The sequence below is a fragment of the Anthonomus grandis genome, chromosome 3 (genome assembly GCF_022605725.1).
Source record: "Anthonomus grandis grandis chromosome 3, icAntGran1.3, whole genome shotgun sequence".
In the NCBI taxonomy this organism is placed as follows: Eukaryota; Metazoa; Arthropoda; class Insecta; order Coleoptera; family Curculionidae; genus Anthonomus; species Anthonomus grandis.
In genome coordinates this window covers 2,611,113-2,631,282 of record NC_065548.1, presented here as the reverse complement: position 1 = coordinate 2,631,282, position 20,170 = coordinate 2,611,113, and the positions used below count along the sequence as shown (strand labels likewise).

At 33.2% G+C, this 20,170-nt stretch overlaps 2 protein-coding genes across 2 annotated transcripts; one reads left to right on the top strand and one right to left on the bottom strand.

Moving 5' to 3' along the window:
* Window positions 1-2,269: 2,269 nt before the first annotated feature.
* Window positions 2,270-14,067, top strand: LOC126734202 (protein FAM161A-like). The gene is made up of 10 exons (XM_050437739.1): window positions 2,270-2,539; window positions 11,737-11,994; window positions 12,096-12,245; window positions 12,296-12,532; window positions 12,837-13,026; window positions 13,079-13,177; window positions 13,235-13,362; window positions 13,412-13,552; window positions 13,603-13,717; window positions 13,780-14,067. Exons 1-10 carry the CDS (start codon window positions 2,490-2,492, stop codon window positions 14,065-14,067), a joined length of 1,656 nt encoding a protein of 551 aa, XP_050293696.1. The 5' UTR covers window positions 2,270-2,489.
* A 1,832-nt stretch (window positions 14,068-15,899) lies between these two features.
* Window positions 15,900-20,063, bottom strand: LOC126734200 (uncharacterized). Its single transcript, XM_050437738.1, has 3 exons — window positions 19,976-20,063; window positions 15,955-16,547; window positions 15,900-15,908 (listed from the first exon to the last, which is right to left on the bottom strand). The coding sequence occupies exons 1-3, from the start codon at window positions 20,061-20,063 to the stop codon at window positions 15,900-15,902; spliced, it is 690 nt and encodes a 229-aa protein (XP_050293695.1).
* Between the last annotated feature and the right edge of the window lie 107 nt (window positions 20,064-20,170).

Sequence of the window (20,170 nt, the reverse complement as noted above, 5' to 3'; positions counted from 1 at the left end):
GTGGAAAATTGTGTTCATAAATCATTGTTTTCCAAAATAATATACATGAAAAACAGTTTCATCGTTAATATCTAATATAATAACACAGTTTGTTTATTGAAATTTGGTATAAGTATATATATGTATTAATTTATTAATAAATTAATACAAATATTATTAATAAATATTTAATTCAAAAACAGTGCTATTATATTGGATATTCTGGACGAAAAACGGTGATTTTTCATAAGAATTTCTTACTGGGGTGGGTGGGGGGGCAAGGGTTGTGTTGATGAAAAACAATGTTTTTGCAGAAAATATATAATCAATATTTAATTTATTAACAGTGTTTATTTAAATTTGATATATTTTTATATATAAATATTTAATATATAAACAGCGTTATATTGGATAATATGGACGAAAAACATTGATTTTTTAGAATAATTTTATCAAATATTTGAGGTGTAGTAATCGAGTTTAAAAACCGGATATGCAAATCCCGTGTCAATTTTTTTAAATGCCGAAATTTTCTCCCTTTTGTAAACAGAATCGTATATGATATACGTATATTCTAAAGTTTAATAAATATACCTTCACCAAAAATTTACTTAAAAACCAAATCGTTGAATAAATATATATGTAACGATAATAAAATATGATGTGTTACTTGGTTATAAATATTTTTTTACTAATGTTCTACAATCCGCACAGTGGTGTTGCTACCGTTTGTTTTTTTCCAAGATAATAAATTTTTTGTACTGAGCTCAAAAAATTAGGAAAATTTTTACCATCATTTTTGACAGCCTGTAAGAAATTTTTTAATTAGAATATCTACCTGAACTATTCTTAAGAACATATAATGAAGTTTTCTTAACGATTTAGTGGAACTTTGGGCAAATTTGGACCATTTTTAAAGAAGTTATGGATTTTTTTGTACTGGGGGTCCAAAAAATTGGGAAATATTTACCATAATCTTTGACAGCCTGTAAAAAAATTTCCAATTAGAACATCAACTTGAAATATCTTTAATAACATAAAATGAAATTTCCCTAATAACTTAGTAGAATTTTAGGCAAATTGTGGTAAAAATAGTTCATTTTTAAGAGAGGTATAAATTTTTTTGTAGTGAACGTCCAAAAAAATTGGAAATTTTTTATATTCACCTTTGAGAGTCTGTAAAAAATTGTCCAATTAAAATATCAACTTAAAATAACTTTGAAAATACAACATAAAGTTTTCCTAACGATTTAGTGGAACTTTGGGCAAAATAGGACCTTTTTTAAAGAAGTTATGGATTTTTTTGTACTTTGACAGCCTGTAAAAAAATTTTCAATTAGAACATCAACTGGAAATATCTTTAGAAACATAAAATAAGGTTCTTTTAACGATTTAGTGGAACTTTGAGCAAATTTGGATCATTTTTAAAGAAGTTATAGATTTTTTTGTACTATGGTTCGAAAAAATTGGGAAATTTGGATCATCATCTTTGAGAGCCCATGCAAAAAATAGTCCAATTAAAGTGCCGACTTCAAATATATTTAGGAACATAAAATAAAATTTTCCTAGTAACCTAGTGGATCTTCAGGGAAATCTGAACAAAATTATCTGAACATGAATAGTCAGTCTATCTAAAAATGCCGATTTATATTTAGTTACTGAGAAACAAATAAAATTAGATTTGTTTGCATTTATTGTTAAAAATCAAGATCAAACCAGGATTTAATGTTTTTTATGACATTTCCTGGTTTATTCTTATTCTCCTCCCAGTTCATTCTTTCACTAGAATGGCCGTGTCATCAGCAAAGCTTCTTCACTCCTCAATACATTTACATATACAAGGAACAAAATTGGTCTCAAGACTGTACTAATGTTCTACAATCCGCACAGTGGTTTGTTTTTACCATGATGACCATTTTTGCCATTAATCGATTTTGTTTGCTATAGCAACAGGGGTCATAACAAACGACGGAAGAAAACATTTGAGAGTGAGTGATCATGTACGACCATAATGCTTCCGTGTACAATAACAATTGCCTAAAGGTACCGAAGAACCCGAAAAATGACCGTCCACCATCGCACTTCGACCAGAGGTTCCTCAACGAGTTGCACAACGAGGTGACGAAAAGTTTCAGCGAAAAAATGAAAACTGACCTTTTGGACCGCGGTGGTGACGTGAAGAGTTTCATCGATTTCTACGATAGTATTCCGGAGTATGACGATATTAACCACTTGTCTAGCAGGGAGTTTTATAAGAAGTTGGACAATCTTAGGGAGAAACAGCGGGAGTTTTGCGAGTATGTCAATCAACAGTTTAAACTGGACATGTGTACCAAGGCAAGTCATTAAATAGGCAATTATGTGGAATTTGTTATTTTTGTTTAATATTGAAGGATTCGTCAAGGATCCTCTCGGCTGATGATAGTAAACGTAAGTCTTCCATTAAACCGTTTTGTGCCACCCCGATACCGAAGAAAGTTCTTAGTGGGAAATATTTGGATGACGACAATATGTCCTTGTCTGATAAAGATGTTATAATGGTCAAACCGCCTTCAAGAAGGTAGGAATCTAGGATATTTTAGTAAGTTTGGCAACCTTGCAAGTCATATGTCACCTATAATATGATATATCGACCAAACTATGAAGGGCGCAAGTTTGAGTTGCCAGAATTGAATGAGTATATAAGAAATAATTTTTCTGGATTTTTTTTTATTAAAAATTAAAAAAAAATTAAATGAATGTTTTCAAATTATTAATTAATTAATTTAAATTTCAATTTGTTCTTTTAATTCGTGATTTTTTCTTATTTTTCATCTTTCCAAGGACCTGGAAAAAATTTCTCTAATTGCTTGGATGAAAGATGGGGAGATTTTTATCATCATCTTTGACAGCCTATACAAAAATTTACAATTAATATATTAACTTCAAATACTTTTAAGCACATAAAATGAAGTTTCCCTAACGATTTAGTGGAACTTTGGGCAAATTTAGACCATTTTTAAGGGAGGTATGAATTTTTTTATACCAAGGGTTTAAAAAATTGGGAAATTGTTACCATTATCTTCGAGAAACTGTAAAATTTTTTTTAATAGTAATATTAACTTGAAATAATTTTAAAAATATACAATGAAGTTTTCCTAACGATTTAGTGAAACTTTGGGCAAATTTAGACCATTTTTAAGGGAGGTATGGATTTTTGTGTACTGAGGATCCAAAAAAAATTAGAAAAATTTTATCATGATCTTTGGCAGTCTGTATAAGATGTTGAAATCAGAATATCAACTTAAAATATCCTTAAAATCTTAAAATAAAGTTTTCTTAACGATGTAGTAGAATTTTAAGGATATTTGGATAAGTTTTAAGGGATATATTACATTTTACGTACCTAGAGCTCAAAAAAATAGGAAAATTTTTACTATCATTTTTGACAGCCTGTAAAAAAATTGTCAATTAAAATATCTACTTGAACTATCTTTAGAGAGATAAAATAAAGTTTTTCTAACGATTTAGTGGAACTTTGGGCAAATTTGGACCATTTTTAAGAGAATTATGTACTTTTTTATATTTAGACGCAAAAAATTGGGAAATTTTGACCACCATCTTTGACAGCTTGTAAAAAATTTTCAAATTACATTATTATCTATAAATATCTGTAAACATATAAAATGAAGTTTCCCTAACGATTTAGTGGAACTTTGGGCAAATTTAGACCATTTTTAAGGGACGTATGGATTTTTTTGTATTGAAGGTCCAAAAAAATGGGAAAAATTTTACCATGATCTTTGACAGTCTGTACAAAATGTTGAAATCAGAGTATCAACTTAAAATATCTTTAAAAACTTAAAATGAAGTTTTCCTAGCGATGTAGTACAACTTTAAGGATATTTGGATAAGTTTTACGGGATATATTAAATGTTTTGTACCAAGAGCTCAAAAAAATAGGAAAATTTTTACCATCATTTTTGACAGCCTGTAAAAAAATTGTCAATTAAAATATCTAATTGAACTATCTCTAAAAACATAAAATGAAGTTTTTCTAATGATTTAGTGGAACTTTGGGCAAATTTAGACCATTTTTAAGGAAGTTATGGATTTTTTTGTACTGAAGGTCCAAAAAATTGGGAAATTTTTACCATATTCTTTGACAACCTGTAAAAAAATGTCCAATTAAAATATCAACTTAAAATATTTTGAACAACATAAAGTGAAGTTTTTTTAACAACCTAGTGGAACTTCGGGGAAATTTGAACATTTTTTAAAGGAAGGATGGATTTTTTTGTACTGAGGGTTCAAAAAATTAGGAAATTTTTGCCATCATCTTTGACAGTCTGTAAAAAGCTTTCCAATCAAAATATTAACTTGAAATATTTTTAAAAACATAAAATGAAGCTTTCTTAACGATTTAGTGGAACTTTGGGTAGATTTGGACCATTTTTAAGAGAATTACGTATTTTTTTGTACTAAGCGCAAAAAATTAGAAAATTTTTACCATCATCTTTGACAGCCTGTAAAAAACGTCCCGATCAAAATATCAACTTGAAATATTTTTAAAAACATAAAATGAAGTTGTCCTAACGTTTTAGTGCCACATTGAGTAAATTTGAACTATTTTTAAGGAAGTTATGGATTTTTTTATACTGAGGATCCAAAAAATTGGGAAATTTTTACCACCATCTTCGAGAAACTGTAAAAATAATTTTTTTATATAAATATCAATTTCAAATATCTTCAAAAATATACAGTGAAGTTTTCCTAACGATTTAGTGGAACTTTGAGCAAATTTAGACCATTTTTAAGGGAGTTATAATATTTTTGTACTCAGGATCCATAAAAATAGGGAAATTTTTACCATGACTTTTGAGAGGCTGTAAAAAATTATCTTGTTAAAATATCAACTCGAACTATCTTTAAGAAAATAAAATAGAGTTTTTCTAATGATTTAGTGGAACTTTGGGCAAATTTGGACCATTTTTAACTGAATTATGGCTTTTTTGTCCTGAGGGTGTACAAAAATGAAGACATTTTTACCATCATCTTTGATAGCCTGTAAAAAATTTTCTAGTTAGAATATCAACATGACTTATTTTTAAGAACATAAAATAATAATTTTCTTAACGATTTAGTGAAACGTTGGGCAAATTTGGACAACTTTTAAGGGAGTTATAAATTTTTTTGTACTAAGGGTCCACAAAAATGGGAAGATTTTTACCTTGATTTTTGACAGCCTGTAAAAAAATTTTAAATCCGAATATCAACTTGAAATATATATAGAAACCTAAAATGAAGTGTTCTTAATGATGTAGTAGGACTTCAAGGATATTTGGTTAAGTTTTAAGGGAGATATGAAATTGTTTGTACTGAGAGCTCAAAAAAATAGGAAAATTTTTACCATCATCTTTGAGAGCCTGTAAAAAATTATTTAATTAAACTATCAACTTGAAATATCTTTAGGAATATAAAATAAATTTTTCCTAACAACCTAGTAGAACTTTAGGGAAATTCGAACAATTTCTTAAGGAAGGGTAGATTTTTTTGTACAGAGGGTCCAAAAAAAATTGGAAATTTCTACCATCATCTTTGACAGCTTGTAAAAGACTTTCCAATGAAAATATTAACTTGAAATATATTTAAAAATATAAAATGAGCTTTCTCTAACGATTAAGTGAAACTTTGGGCAAATTTGGACCATTTTTAAGAGAATTACGTATTTTTTTGTACTGAAGGTCCAAAAAAATTAGGAAATTCTTGCCATCATCTTTGACAGCCTGTAAAAAGCTTTCCAATCAAAATATTAACTTGAAATATTTTTGAAAACATAAAATGAAGCTCTCTTAACGATTTAGTGAAACTTTGGGCAAATTTGGACCATTTTTAAGAGAATTACGTATTTTTTTATACTGAAGGTCCAAAAAAATTAGGAAATTTCTACCATCATCTTTGACAGCTTGTAAAAGACTTTCCAATGAAAATATTAACTTGAAATATTTTTGAGAACATAAAATGAAGCTTTCTTAACGATTTAGTGGAACTTTGGGCAAATTTGGACCATTTTTAAGAGAATTACGTATTTTTTTATACTGAAGGTCCAAAAAAATTAGGAAATTCTTGCCATCACCTTTGACAGCCTGTAAAAAGCTTTCCAATCAAAATATTAACTTGAAATATTTTTAAGAACATAAAATGAAGCTTTCTTAACGATTTAGTGGAACTTTGGGCAAATTTAGACCATTTTTAAGAGAATTACGTATTTTTTTATACTGAAGGTCCAAAAAAATTAGGAAATTTTTGCCATCATCTTTGACAGTCTGTAAAAAGCTTTCCAATCAAAATATTAACTTGAAATATTTTTGAAAACATAAAATGGAGCTTTCTTAACGATTTAGTGGAACTTTGGGCAAATTTAGACCATTTTTAAGAGAATTACGTATTTTTTTATACTGAAGGTCCAAAAAAATTAGGAAATTTTTGCCATCATCTTTGACAGCCTGTAAAAAGCTTTTCAATCAAAATATTAACTTGAAATATTTTTAAAAACATAAAATGAAGCTTTCGTAACGATTTAGTGGGACTTTGGGCAAATTTCGACCATTTTTAAGAGAATTACGTATTTTTTTGTACTGAAGGTCCAAAAAAATTAGGAAATTTTTGCCACCATCTTTGACAGCCTGTAAAAAATTATTTAATTAAAATATCGACTTGATATATCTTTGGGAATATAAAATAAATTTTTCCTAACAATCTAGTAGAACTTCAGGGAAATTGGAACAATTTCTTAAGGAAGGGTAGATTTTTTTATACTGAAGGTCCAAAAAAATTAGGAAATTTTTGCCATCATCTTTGACAGCCTGTAAAAGACTTTCCAATCAAAATATTAACTTTAAATATTTTTAAAAATATAAAATGAAGCTTTCTTAACGATTTAGTGGAACTTTGGGCAAATTTGGACCATTTTTAAGAGAATTATGTATTTTTTTATACTGAAGGTCCAAAAAAATTGGGAAATTCTTGCCATCATCTTTGACAGTCTGTAAAAAACTTTCCAATCAAAATATTAACTTGAAATATTTTTGAAAACATAAAATGAAGCTTTCTTAACGATTTAGTGGAACTTTGGGCAAATTTGGACCATTGTTAAGAGAATTACGTATTTTTTTGTACTGAAGGTCCAAAAAAATTAGGAAATTTTTGCCATCATCTTTGACAGTCTGTAAAAAGCTTTCCAATAAAAATATTACCTTGAAATATTTTTGAAAACATAAAATAAAGCTTTCTTAATGATTTAGTGGAACTTTGGACAAATTTGGATTATTTTTAAGAGAATTACGTATTTTTTTATACTGAAGGTCCAAAAAAATTAGGAAATTTTTGCCATCATCTTTGACAGCCTGTAAAAAGCTTTGCAATCAAAATATTAACTTGAAATATTTTTAAGATTATAAAATGAAGCTTTCTTAACGATTTAGTGGAACTTTGGGCAAATTTGGATCATTGTTAAGAGAATTACGTATTTTTTTGTACTGAAGGTCCAAAAAAATTAGGAAATTTTTGCCATCATCTTTGACAGCCTGTAAAAAGCTTTCCAATCAAAATATTAACTTGAAATATTTTTAAAAATATAAAATGAGGCTTTCTTAACGATTTAGTGGCACTTTGGGCAAATTTGGACCATTTTTAAGAGAATTATGTATTTTTTAATACTGAAGGTTCAAAAAAATTAGGAAATTTTTGCCATCATCTTTGACAGTCTGTAAAAAGCTTTCCAATCAAAATATTAACTTGAAATATTTTTAAAAACATAAAATGAAGCTTTCTTAACGATTTAGTGGAACTTTGGGCAAATTTGAACCATTTTTAAGAGAATTACGTATTTTTTTGTACTGAAGGTCCAAAAAAGTTAGGAAATTTTTGCCATCATCTTTGACAGTCTGTAAAAAGCTTTCCAATCAAAATATTAACTTCAAATATTTTTGAAAACATAAAATGAAGCCTTCTTAACGATTTAGTGGAACTTTGGGCAAATTTGGACCATTTTTAAGAAAAATACGTATTTTTTTATACTGAAGGTCCAAAAAAATTAGGAAATTTTTGCCATCATCTTTGACAGCCTTTAAAAAGCTTTTTAATCAAAATATTAACTTGAAATATTTTTGAAAATATAAAATGAAGCTTTCTTAACGATTTAGTGGCACTTTGGGCAAATTTGGACCATTTTTAAGAGAATTACGTATTTTTTTATACTGAAGGTCCAAAAAAATTAGGAAATTTTTGCCATCATCTTTGACAGTCTGTAAAAAGCTTTCCAATCAAAATATTAACTTGAAATATTTTTAAAAACATAAAATAAAGCTTTCTTAACGATTTAGTGGAACTTTGGACAAATTTGGACCATTTTTAAGAGAATTACGTATTTTTTTATACTGAAGGTCCAAAAAAATTAGGAAATTTTTGCCATCATCTTTGACAGCCTGTAAAAAGCTTTTCAATCAAAATATTAACTTGAAATATTTTTAAGAACATAAAATGAAGCTTTCTTAACGATTTAGTGGCACTTTGGGCAAATTTGGACCATTTTTAAGAGAATTACGTATTTTTTTGTACTGAAGGTCCAAAAAAATTAGGAAATTTTTGCCATCATCTTTGACAGTCTGTAAAAAACTTTCCAATCAAAATATTAACTTGAAGTATTTTTGAAAACATAAAATGAAGCTTTCTTAACGATTTAGTGGAACTTTGGGCAAATTTGGACCATTTTTAAGAGAATTACGTATTTTTTTATACTGAAGGTCCAAAAAAATTAGGAAATTTTTTCCATCATCTTTGACAGTCTGTAAAAAGCTTTCCAATCAAAATATTAACTTAAAATATTTTTAAAAACATAAAATGAAGCTTTCTTAACGATTTAGTGGAACTTTGGGCAAATTTGGACCATTTTTAAAAGAATTACGTATTTTTTTGTACTGAAGGTCCAAAAAAATTAGGAAATTTTTGCCATCATCTTTGACAGTCTGTAAAAAGCTTTCCAATCAAAATATTAACTTGAAATATTTTTGAAAACATAAAATGAAGCTTTCTTAATGATTTAGTGGCACTTTGGGCAAATTTGGACCATTTTTAAGAGAATTACGTATTTTTTTATACTGAAGGTCCAAAAAAATTAGGAAATTCTTGCCATCATCTTTGACAGTCTGTAAAAAGCTTTCCAATCAAAATATTAACTTGAAATATTTTTAAAAACATAAAATGAAGCCTTCTTAACGATTTAGTGGAACTTTGGGCAAATTTGGACCATTTTTAAAAGAATTACGTATTTTTTTATACTGAAGGTCCAAAAAAATTAGGAAATTTTTGCCATCATTTTTGACAGCCTGTAAAAGACTTTTCAATGAAAATATTAACTTGAAATATTTTTGAAAACATAAAATGAAGCTTTCTTAACGATTTAGTGGAACTTTGGGCAAATTTGGACCATTTTTAAGAGAATTACGTATTTTTTTATACTGAAGGTCCAAAAAAATTAGGAAATTTTTTCCATCATCTTTGACAGTCTGTAAAAAGCTTTCCAATCAAAATATTAACTTGAAATATTTTTAAAAACATAAAATAAAGCTTTCTTAACGATTTAGTGGAACTTTGGGCAAATTTAGACCATTTTTAAGAGAATTACGTATTTTTTTATACTGAAGGTCCAAAAAAATTAGGAAATTTTTGCCATCATCTTTGACAGTCTGTAAAAAGCTTTCCAATCAAAATATTAGCTTGAAATATTTTTAAGAACATAAAATGAAGCTTTCGTAACGATTTAGTGGAACTTTGGACAAATTTGGACCATTTTAAAGAGAATTACGTATTTTTTTATACTGAAGGTCCAAAAAAATTAGGAAATTTTTGCCATCATCTTTGACAGTGTGTAAAAAGCTTTCCAATCAAAATATTAACTTGAAATATTTTTACAACATAAAATGAAGCTTTCTTAACGATTAAGTGGAACTTTGGGCAAATTTGGACCATTTTTAAGAGAATTACGTATTTTTTTATACTGAAGGTCCAAAAAAATTAGGAAATTTTTGCCATCATCTTTGACAGCCTGTAAAAAGCTTTCCAATCAAAATATTAACTTGAAATATTTAAAAAAATATAAAATGAAGCTTTCTTAACGATTTAGTGGAACTTTGGGCAAATTTGGACCATTTTTAAAAGAATTACGAATTTTTTTGTACTGAAGGTCCAAAAAAATTAGGAAATTTTTGCCATCATCTTTGACAGCCTGTAAAAGACTTTCCAATTAAAATAATAACTTGAAATATTTTTAAAAATATAAAACGAAGCTTTCTTAACGATTTAGTGGAACTTTGGACAAATTTGGACCATTTTTAAGAGAATTACGTATTTTTTTATACTGAAGGTCCAAAAAAATTAGGAAATTTTTTCCATCATCTTTGACAGTCTGTAAAAAGCTTTCCAATCAAAATATTAACTTGAAATATTTTTGAAAAGATAAAATGGAGCTTTCTTAACGATTTAGTGGAACTTTGGGCAAATTTGGACCATTTTTAAAAGAATTACGTATTTTTTTGTACTGAAGGTCCAAAAAAATTAGGAAATTTTTGCCATCATCTTTGACAGCCTGTAAAAAGCTTTTCAATCAAAATATTAACTTGAAATATTTTTAAGAACATAAAATGAAGCTTTCTTAACGATTTAGTGGAACTTTGGGCAAATTTGGACCATTTTTAAAAGAATTACGTATTTTTTCGTACTAAAGGTCCAAAAAAATTAGGAAATTCTTGCCATCATCTTTGACAGCCTGAAAAAAGCTTTCCAATCAAAATATTAACTTGAAATATTTTTGAAAACATAAAATAAAGCTTTCTTAACGATTTAGTGGAACTTTGGACAATTTTGGACCATTTTTAAGAGAATTACGTATTTTTTTTTACTGAAGGTCCAAAAAAATTAGGAAATTTTTGACAGTCTGTAAAAAGCTTTCCAATCAAAATATTAACTTGAAATATTTTTAAGAACATAAAATGAAGCTTTCTTAACGATTTAGTGGGACTTTGGGCAAATTTGGACCATTGTTAAGAGAATTATGTATTTTTTAATTCTGAAGGTCCAAAAAAATATTAATCATTTTATATTTTTTTGTACTGAAGGTCCAAAAAAATTAGGAAATTTTTGCCATCATCTTTGACAGCCTGTAAAAAGCTTTCCAATCAAAATATTAACTTGAAATATTTTTGAAAACATAAAATAAAGCTTTTTTAACGATTTAGTGGAATTTGGGCAAATTTGGACCATTTTTAAGAGAATTACGTATTTTTTTGTACTGAAGCGCATAAAATTGGGAAATTTTAACCACCATTTTTGACAGCTTGTAAAAAATTTTCAACTTACATTATCATCTAGAAATATATGTAAAAATATAAAATTAAGTTTTCCTAACGATTTAGTGGAACATTGTGCAAATTTGAACCATTTTTAAGAGAGTTATGGATTTGCTTTTATTGAGGGTACAAAAGATTGGGAAAATTTTACCATCATCTTTGAGAGCATGTAAAAAATTGTCTAATTAAAATATTATGTTAAAAGATTTTTAAAAATATAAAATGCAGCTTTTCTAATGATTTAGTGCCACTTTGGGTAAATTTGAACCATTTTTAAGGGAGTTATGGATTTTATTTTATCGAAGGTCCAAAAAAGTGAAAAACCTTTTTATCTTTTTTGCCTTATCAGCATTGTCTTTCGTTTGTTTTTAAGGTCCGTCCGTATAGAAACCCCAAGCATGCCCTCGTCATCATCGAACATCACTCCAGAGCCGTACTTTCGATCCAAATCCCGAGCCAATCAAAAAACCGAATGGGACTCTTTTACTTCCGAGGACTTATACGGACCCACACCGCCACCTTTGGAGACCAAAAGCGCCCCCAGTACCCCTTTAAGGACCAAAAAGCCTCCTAACGTCAAAGAAGAGTACGACGGAATTACCATTCCAAAACCCTTTCAAATGACCGTCAGGTATATAATAATATACACGCTCGGCAAACTGAGGTCTTGAGTACGCTGTGTGAAATTTATCAGTCCTGTATATATATGGTTAAAAAAAAATTGTTTTTTAGGGACGAGGAAAACAAGATCGTTAAAGAATTGTACTTAAAAATCAACAAACCACCTAAAGAAGAGAAGCAGCAACAGTTTAAGGCCCATGAGGTGCCTATAGAGTCGCAAATTCCGCTTTTCGATAAGATTATGGAGGAGCAGCAAAGAAGGTGAGGAGGGACCTGACGGTTCTTGTAATGTAAAATGCATCATATTTTAGAAGTCGAACGGTGAAAGAAAGACGCAAGAACGAGCTGCAAGCTCAGATGAGACCGTTTTCCTTCACCCGTAGAGACGAAGAGATCCAGGAACTGACCAAACGTTTCTCGAAATCGTTGCCGTGCGTTTACGACGACCACGTCCCATTGAAAATTGAAAAGTTCAAGGCCAAACCGATCCCGAAGAACCTTTTCAGCAATTACATCTATAAGAAGATGCACGAGGATGAATTTTACAGGTATAATTGCGTTATTTGAAAAGAGAAGAAGGATATATTGTAGAATAACCTTAGCTTATAAACAGGTAAACCTTATTGACCCTAATTGCTCTTTTTACTGATAATGAAAAGAAATCATAAATTTTTTCTTTCAGGCAGTTGAAAACAAATGAGCTCAACTGCTTGATTTTTTTTTTAAATCATTGATGACCAATTGCTCTAAATTACACGTAGCGACCTCAACTGCCTTTTCCAGATATTTGACAAAAATAGTAATGACGTCACTGCAATTATACACTGTTGCCAAACTTCTTGTCCCTTTTAGGACCCTTCAGAAAAAAATCAGGGCGGAGGAGATGCTAAAGTTGGCCTCGTTGCCGCCCTCGATGGCGAAACGTGAGAAATCCCAACCGAAGTTCGACGTGTGTCCGAGATCGTTTCGGGACTCGCAGACGAGTAACGAGCGAGACCCGACCCCCCCGGTGCGAAAAGGACGAAAAATACCCAATTATAAGGTAATCGCCATACGTCCCGAGTTTAAACTCAACACATAGACATGAATTTCAGATGTACCATGATAAATACGAGAGGGAACTGGAGGAGCTGAAGAACGAGTTCATTTCCACCAGTCCGAGACCGTTTAAGTTAAAATCATCAAGAAAAAGAGTATATATTAAAATCCAATTCAGGGTTTAACCAGTTGTCTCTCTCTCTCTGTTTCAGGGTAGGAGACACCACTGTAGAATCTCTTCGGCAAATAGCAGTTCGGAAACAAGGACGCCATCTTCCCTGGACATGTCCTCCATAAACCGTTCGAATTTGGCGGCCATTTTGAGAATACAGTCGGCCAGGTAAACGTTCTTTCAATATCTAAATCTGCTCTTTAAAAGAATTTTTTAGGAAACGTTTGGAAATGGAGATGGCCGGTAAGTTGGAGGAGGCGAAACTGAAAGAGGAAGCGAGATGGCGCGAGAAAGTGATGAGAAAAAAGCCGGTTTGGCAAACGTTGACTTACAGTCACGAGGAAGATTTGGCCATGAGGTAAGCGATTCACCAATAGAGTTATGTCAACTAAAAACTTACTGGTTTAGACTTCAACTGAAAAGAGACGAAGAAAGACTGCGGAACGAAGAGCACAAGCTACGCATGGAACTGATGTTGGGCAGAGTGAACCAGCAGCCCACGTTGTTCGAGAGACAGTCCCAAGTAGGTAACTAAGACGTTAATTTGACGAGAATTTTTGGTTGAATTGACCCTCTTTACTCCAGATTAAATTCCCTAAGACAAAGGAGGAACTAGTGGAACACCTGCATAAAGAATATAAGAGACAAAAAAGTGGTTCCTCTGATAAAACGAAATCTTCGATTGAGGTTAAGGATGAGGCTGTACAGGTGCAGGAGGAAAATAATCATAAAGAAAGTAAGGAGAGCACCGAAGAGGTTTTTGAAAATAATAATTCCAGGAGGAGCAGTAAGGACACTTATGTCGTGTCTGATGATGATGATGATGATGAGAGATCATGTGAGGGGTCCAATAAAACCAACAATGGCCCTTAGGATAATATTGAGTAGATCACCATAACATTTCATACATTATTGCATTTTTATTGTATCGTTTCGTTAATATACTGATTAAAATATTCAAGAGGCTTCTTAATGGCACACCCTGTATAATACATACATGGTCATGATGACGAAATTAATTTTAAAATCCATGTTATAATTAATTCTTACTAAGGCGGGGATTTCCTTGACTGGCACTGCTAATTCATATATTAATAACTCATGTGGCGCCATCTTATGGTTCGACCTATTCAAAAGTTTCCCAGTAGAAAATTATGGTGGAAATCTGGTGCTGCTGTACTGTAAGAGAACTAAGAAATAAGAGAATATTATTTATATTTATTGATTCATTATTAAAAGCACGAACTCTTGGATTTTCACTTTAGAGAAATTTCTAGGATTATATTTTAAGACAAGTACATGCCCTAATAAATTTCTTATATCTGGCGCCATCTTACAGTAAGTACTCAAACTATTTGAGATTATCGAGAAATATTATCTTCTGCAAATTTATGAGAGGGCTTAGTGCATTTAATGTTTATAGATGGCGCGGCATGTAACGTAACGTTGGAATTTGGGTCTAGTTGGATCGGCATATTTAGGATTGTTATGGAGAGATAGTCTTTGAATTTATATTAAAAGATTCATTCAATTAATGGCATTATTGTACGCAGCGCTACCTTACGCCGTAAATTCGAACCTTTAAATAAAATAGAGTCGTAAAATCTCGTGGCGCTCTCTTACGGCTAGGATCCGAACTATTCAAGGGTTTCAATGTAGAAATCTATCATGGAGATATCATGGAAGGCACATTGCGTTTTAGCTTAATCCTATTATTGTTAAGGTTAGATTTCGAAACCATTGCATAGAATACAGTCGAATAAAATAAGTTTTAAATTCTTTTAACGTAATAATTAAATAATTCATTATTTCGTATTAACATGAAAAATTCTGACTGGCATATGAAATATTAATAACTTATATGGCGCCATCTTACGACAAGGATTCGATCTATTTAAGACTTTTAATGTAGATATCTGTCTTAAACTTTACAAATGTTTAGTCTGGTTTAACGTTTATAGAAAGTGCTGACTTTAACGAAACTCATATTGCTAAATAACGTAAAGGCTCGAATCTAATTCGAACGGCGAATTCAGGATTATTGACTGAATTATATCCTTAACTAATATAGTCATTAGATTATAATTAAAAGTTAGATTAAACATTAATATTGTATGTGGCGCCTTCTTTCGGCAAACGTTCGAACTATTCAAGGGTTTCAATGTAGAATTCTATCATGGAGATCTTATGGAGGGCTTATTGCGTTTTAATGTAAATCAATATTGCAATCGAACTGCAATGACAAATTCAGGGTTATTGACTAATTTATATCCCTACTGAGTCGTTAGATTATAATTAAAAGTTAGATATTACAATAACTCTAATGACAATGTAGGTTTTGTAGTCACCAGACGAGAGATCCTATACTCTTAAACACCAAAATAATACACTCGTTAACGGGTAACAATACTTTATTGTACCAATCGTACAAGAAAACAGCTACATAGCTTAGACACGTGGAAGTCAACGACTTTTACAACCAGTCTCTGTCACGACTCAGGTGCAACCTAATCCGCCATAATGGATCGAATCCATCCTGACAATTGACAGCCTCCACTCCACTCTCGGAGTGAGTGAGAGGGCGATACAAGTCCCCACACACTCCCCTCCTAGTGTGAACGTTACAATTCAACAAAGTCACAAACATTATATAATATGCAAAGATTAATAAAATTATGCATTAGCAACATTAGAATAACACAAAGTTACAAACACTATAATATGCAAAGATTAATAAAATTATATATTTAAAAATCTCACTTGCTTTTTACGAGCGTAAGTTTTTAAAACCTTTTCAACCATTGGTACTGGCAAATCGCCAGGACCGTCCAAGTCGTGGGTTCCAGCCAAACTGGATGAGGTGACTGGCGAATTGCCAGCACCATTCGAGTCCTGGGTTCCAGCTAGACTCGAAGGGGTGGTTAAAGGAGGGTCGCTATCAAGTGTATCAGCTAACAAGTCTTCAGACATGAGATATGCCGGCTTAAGTAGCTCAACCGAGACGCTTTTCGTTTTCCCGTTGATATCGATATCAAACACCCTATCGGACAGTCTTTTAACAACCTTGTAAGGTCCGGAATAAGTTCGTTCGAGTGCCTTCGCAACAACATTGCGTAAGAAAATATGGGAGCATTCGTATAAATTTTTAAAAACAAACGCGCGCCTCTTGTGGTGATGTGTGACTGGAACAGGCCTGACGAGTCGCATAAACTCACGAAACTCCTCAATGAATGTGCGAGGATCAGGAGTAAAATCCCCTTCAAGAAAGAATTCGCCAGGCATGCGAAGTGTCGTGCCAAACAAGAATTCGGCAGGCGATGCCTCGGTGTCAGCACGAACATGAGAGCGCAACCCTAAAAGAACCGTGGATAAGGTCCGCGTCCAATTCTTGTCATTGTGACACTTCAAAGCGGCTTTAAGGCAACGATGCCAACGCTCGATCATTCCGTTTGCCGCGGGGTGGTAAGCAGTCGTATGGATGTGTTGAGTGCCAATAAGGCTAAGTAAGGCTTTAAATAAGGTGGCTTCAAACTCAAGACCCTGGTCAGAGGTAATAACTTTGGGAGACCCATAACGAGAGACCCGTGTATCATAAAAGGCCCGCGAAACAGTTTGGGCAGATTTATCCGGGATTGGAATGGCCTCTACCCAACGGGAGAACCGATCAATCATTGTCAAAATATAATGGAAGCCGTTGCTTGGAGGCAGAGGGCCCACCAGATCGATATGTACGTGGTCGAAACGACCATCAGGGGTTACAAAATGTTCAGGAATAAATTTGACATGCCTAGAAACCTTGGCATGCTGGCAATCTAAGCAGGTTTTGCACCATAGTGCAACATCACGGTGCAGACCGGGCCAAATGTACTTCATGCGAATTTGCCTGTCAGTTGATTTGGTTCCACAATGGGCAGCGTTATGTATACGATCAAAGATCACGCGCCGTAATGGTAAAGGGATAAAGGGGCGAATGGAGTCGCCAGAGATATCACAATATAAAGATGTCTTGTCAGGACCAAAGTCGAAGGTTTTAAAACAGAAGTCTTTATGGGGGGTCTTAATAAGCTCTGCCAGTTCTTCATCTTTGCTCTGCAAATCAGAAATTTGTTTTAGAGAGATGTCTATGGGTAGAGAGAGAGACTCAATACGTGACAAACAGTCAGCCACCACATTATCTGAACCTTTAATGTATTCAATGCACGTAGTAAATTGGGAAATGTATGAAAGTTGGCGAGATTGCCGGGGAGAAGCTTTGTCTGGACGCTGAAGAAAAGCGTAGATCAAGGGCTTATGGTCGGTCACAACCTTGAACTCCTGACCTTCAAGATAATGCTCAAAGTATTTAATTGCCTCGTAAATGGCTAGCAATTCCCTATCGTAAGGACTGTATCGAGTCTGCCGAGGGGACAATTTCTGAGAAAAGAATGCTAAAGGCTCCCAAGACTGCTTCGTTCCATCAATCGGTTCAGACAGTTGTTCGAGAGAAGCACCAATCGCAATGTCAGAGGCGTCGGATACCACACGGAGTTCCGCACCAGCGCGGGGATGGACTAGTAAGACTGCACTAGCTAGCTCCTGTTTAACTTTTTCAAAAGCTCGTTCAGACTGATCCGTCCAGATGATAGGACTTTGATCATTTTTACGCGAGTCCTTGAAATAGGCATTTAAAGGAGCTTGAGAGGAGGCCGCGGTAGGAATATTGCGATGGTAAAAATTTACCATGCCTAAGAAGCGGCGAAGCTGAGAGACCGTAGAAGGCTTGGGGAAACTTAAAATGGCTTCAACCTTAGTAGGAATAGGAGATATACCACGATGGTTAATGCGATAACCCAGAAAATCAATTTCATTAACGGCAAGAACACATTTGGCGGGATTTAAGCGAAGACCAAATTCTCTAAGTCTTTCGAAGACTACTCGTAAATGAGTGTGATGGTCTTCAATGGTTTTGGAGAATACCAAAATATCGTCCTGATAAGCAAAGGTAAAATCAAGATTGCTCAAGGCTTGGTTGAGATATCTCTGAAAGGTCTGGCTAGCATTACGCAAGCCGAAAGTCATGAACATGAATTCGAACAAACCGAAGGGAGTTATTACAGCAGTCTTTTCGATGTCCTCAGGATGAACTGGAATCTGCTGATAAGCACGAATAAGATCAAGCTTGCTGAAGATTTTTTTACCATGTAATTCACTGGAGCAGTCATATAAATGGGGAATGGGATATTTATCCGGTTTGGTAACAGCATTCAACGGTCTATAGTCACCACACACCCGCCACTCGGTGTCACCCTTTTTGACCATATGAATGGGACTTGCCCAAGAGCTAGAAGAGGGTCTACACCTACCAGTGTTTATCCAATGCTGGAACTCCATTTTTGCATACTTAAGCTTATCAGGCGGTAGCCGACGAGCCCGAGCTGACAAGGGAGGTCCTGAGGTAACTATATGATGGAAAACTCTAGGAATTTTTGGAGGAATATTGCAGGAGCTGCCTGTAATTTCTGGGAATTCTGAAAGAATTTTTTTGCACTCACTATCTATCAGCACACAATGTATGGAGTGTACAGGAGCCTCTTTGACAATTCCTTTAGAGCATAGCTCAGTTGAAGTGTCCAGTAAACATTTCCTGCGTAGATCAACCGCCAAATTATACTGAAAAAGTAAATCGGCGCCAATAATGGCATATGGAACCTCCGCGATACAAAAGTTCCAGGATATGTCGCGCCGCAGCCCCAAATTCAGAGTACGAAGCGCCTCACCATAAGTATTTATGAAGCTATTATTAGCGGCATAAAGTTTTAGCCGAGCCGGTCTGTCGCGAAACCTAGGATCGACTGGCACTAGCGAAATGTCCGCACCGGTATCGACAAGATAAATTTGACCTGTGGTTCTGTCACGGATATGAAGACGTCGAGAAGGTCCAATCACACCTTTACCTGCCGCCTCCAAACAGGAAGGTGTAGAATTTAGTTTTTTGGCTTAGCCGAAAATTCCGCGAACATTTTACACCACTCTTTGCACGAAAGAGCGTTATTCGGGTATTTCTGATGCGCATAACATAACTCGGATTTCGCAGAATTACCCCTGCGACCCTGATTGGACCCAGACCGTGACCGACCGCGACTGCATAAGCGTTTAAATTCCATTTGCATTTGCTTAAATGATTCCATCATGGTGTCAAATTTAGCCTCGAGCTTTTGAAATTCAGAGCGGTCTACTGGCAATGATGGCTCGGGTTTTTTAAACACCCCGAAAGCTTGGGGAAATTCAGCGTTCGAACCCGGTTGACACGAAATTTTGTCGGCGATAGTGGCTAAAGTTTCAAGGTCCTTGTCTGATACAATCGTTAGAATGTCGCGCTGTTGTTGCGAAAGACACTCGAGAAAGATTGTTTTAAGAACTTGATCCGAGAGGTTACTTTCATTCAAATCACGAAGTTGACTCAATACTATAGAAGGTTTGCAATTAACATCGACACGACCCTTTAATAACTTTTTTAAGCTGTCCTCCTTAGATAAGGAAAAACGTGAAAGAAGCTTGGCTTTTGCTTGTTCAAACGCATCACCCGGAAGCGGACTCGATTTAATTATTGAGCTGATACATTTGAAGGCTTCCGCATCGTCAATAGCCATAACTAAATAATCGAATTTTGTAGAATCTACAGTTATATTGGCACGGCGGAAAGCGGCATCGACCTGAAAAAGCCAGCACTGAATATCAGAAGTTATAATTTTGGGAATTTTAGGCGAAACAGCGTCGATGCGGCCTTCATTACGGCCATTACCGGCAATAACGTTAGCCAGGGCGTCCCTGACATCACGTAGTTGAGCATTAGTTTGATCTAATTGCACTTGTAGCTCTTCAGACGACATAATGGAACAAAATGAATAATATATGTGAAATAAATGAATAAAATAAAAAAGTATGATCTAATTTTAAATTAAAAATAGTTTTCCAACACAATATTTAATACAGTAAA

What these genes read in the sequence shown, in the direction of transcription:
- LOC126734202 (XM_050437739.1), top strand. Translation starts at nt 2,490, where the DNA reads ATGTCCTTGTCTGATAAAGATGTTATAATGGTCAAACCGCCTTCAAGA. An exon ending in ATGGAGGAGCAGCAAAGAAG is followed by an intron (nt 12,246 to 12,295) that starts GTGAGGAGGGAC and finishes ATCATATTTTAG; the next exon opens with AAGTCGAACGGTGAAAGAAA. An exon ending in GAAAAATACCCAATTATAAG is followed by an intron (nt 13,027 to 13,078) that starts GTAATCGCCATA and finishes CATGAATTTCAG; the next exon opens with ATGTACCATGATAAATACGA.
- LOC126734200 (XM_050437738.1), bottom strand. Translation starts at nt 20,063, where the DNA reads ATGTCGTCTGAAGAGCTACAAGTGCAATTAGATCAAACTAATGCTCAA. An exon ending in CCTGGCTAACGTTATTGCCG is followed by an intron (nt 16,548 to 19,975) that starts GTAATGGCCGTA and finishes CGGTTCTTTTAG; the next exon opens with GGTTGCGCTCTCATGTTCGT.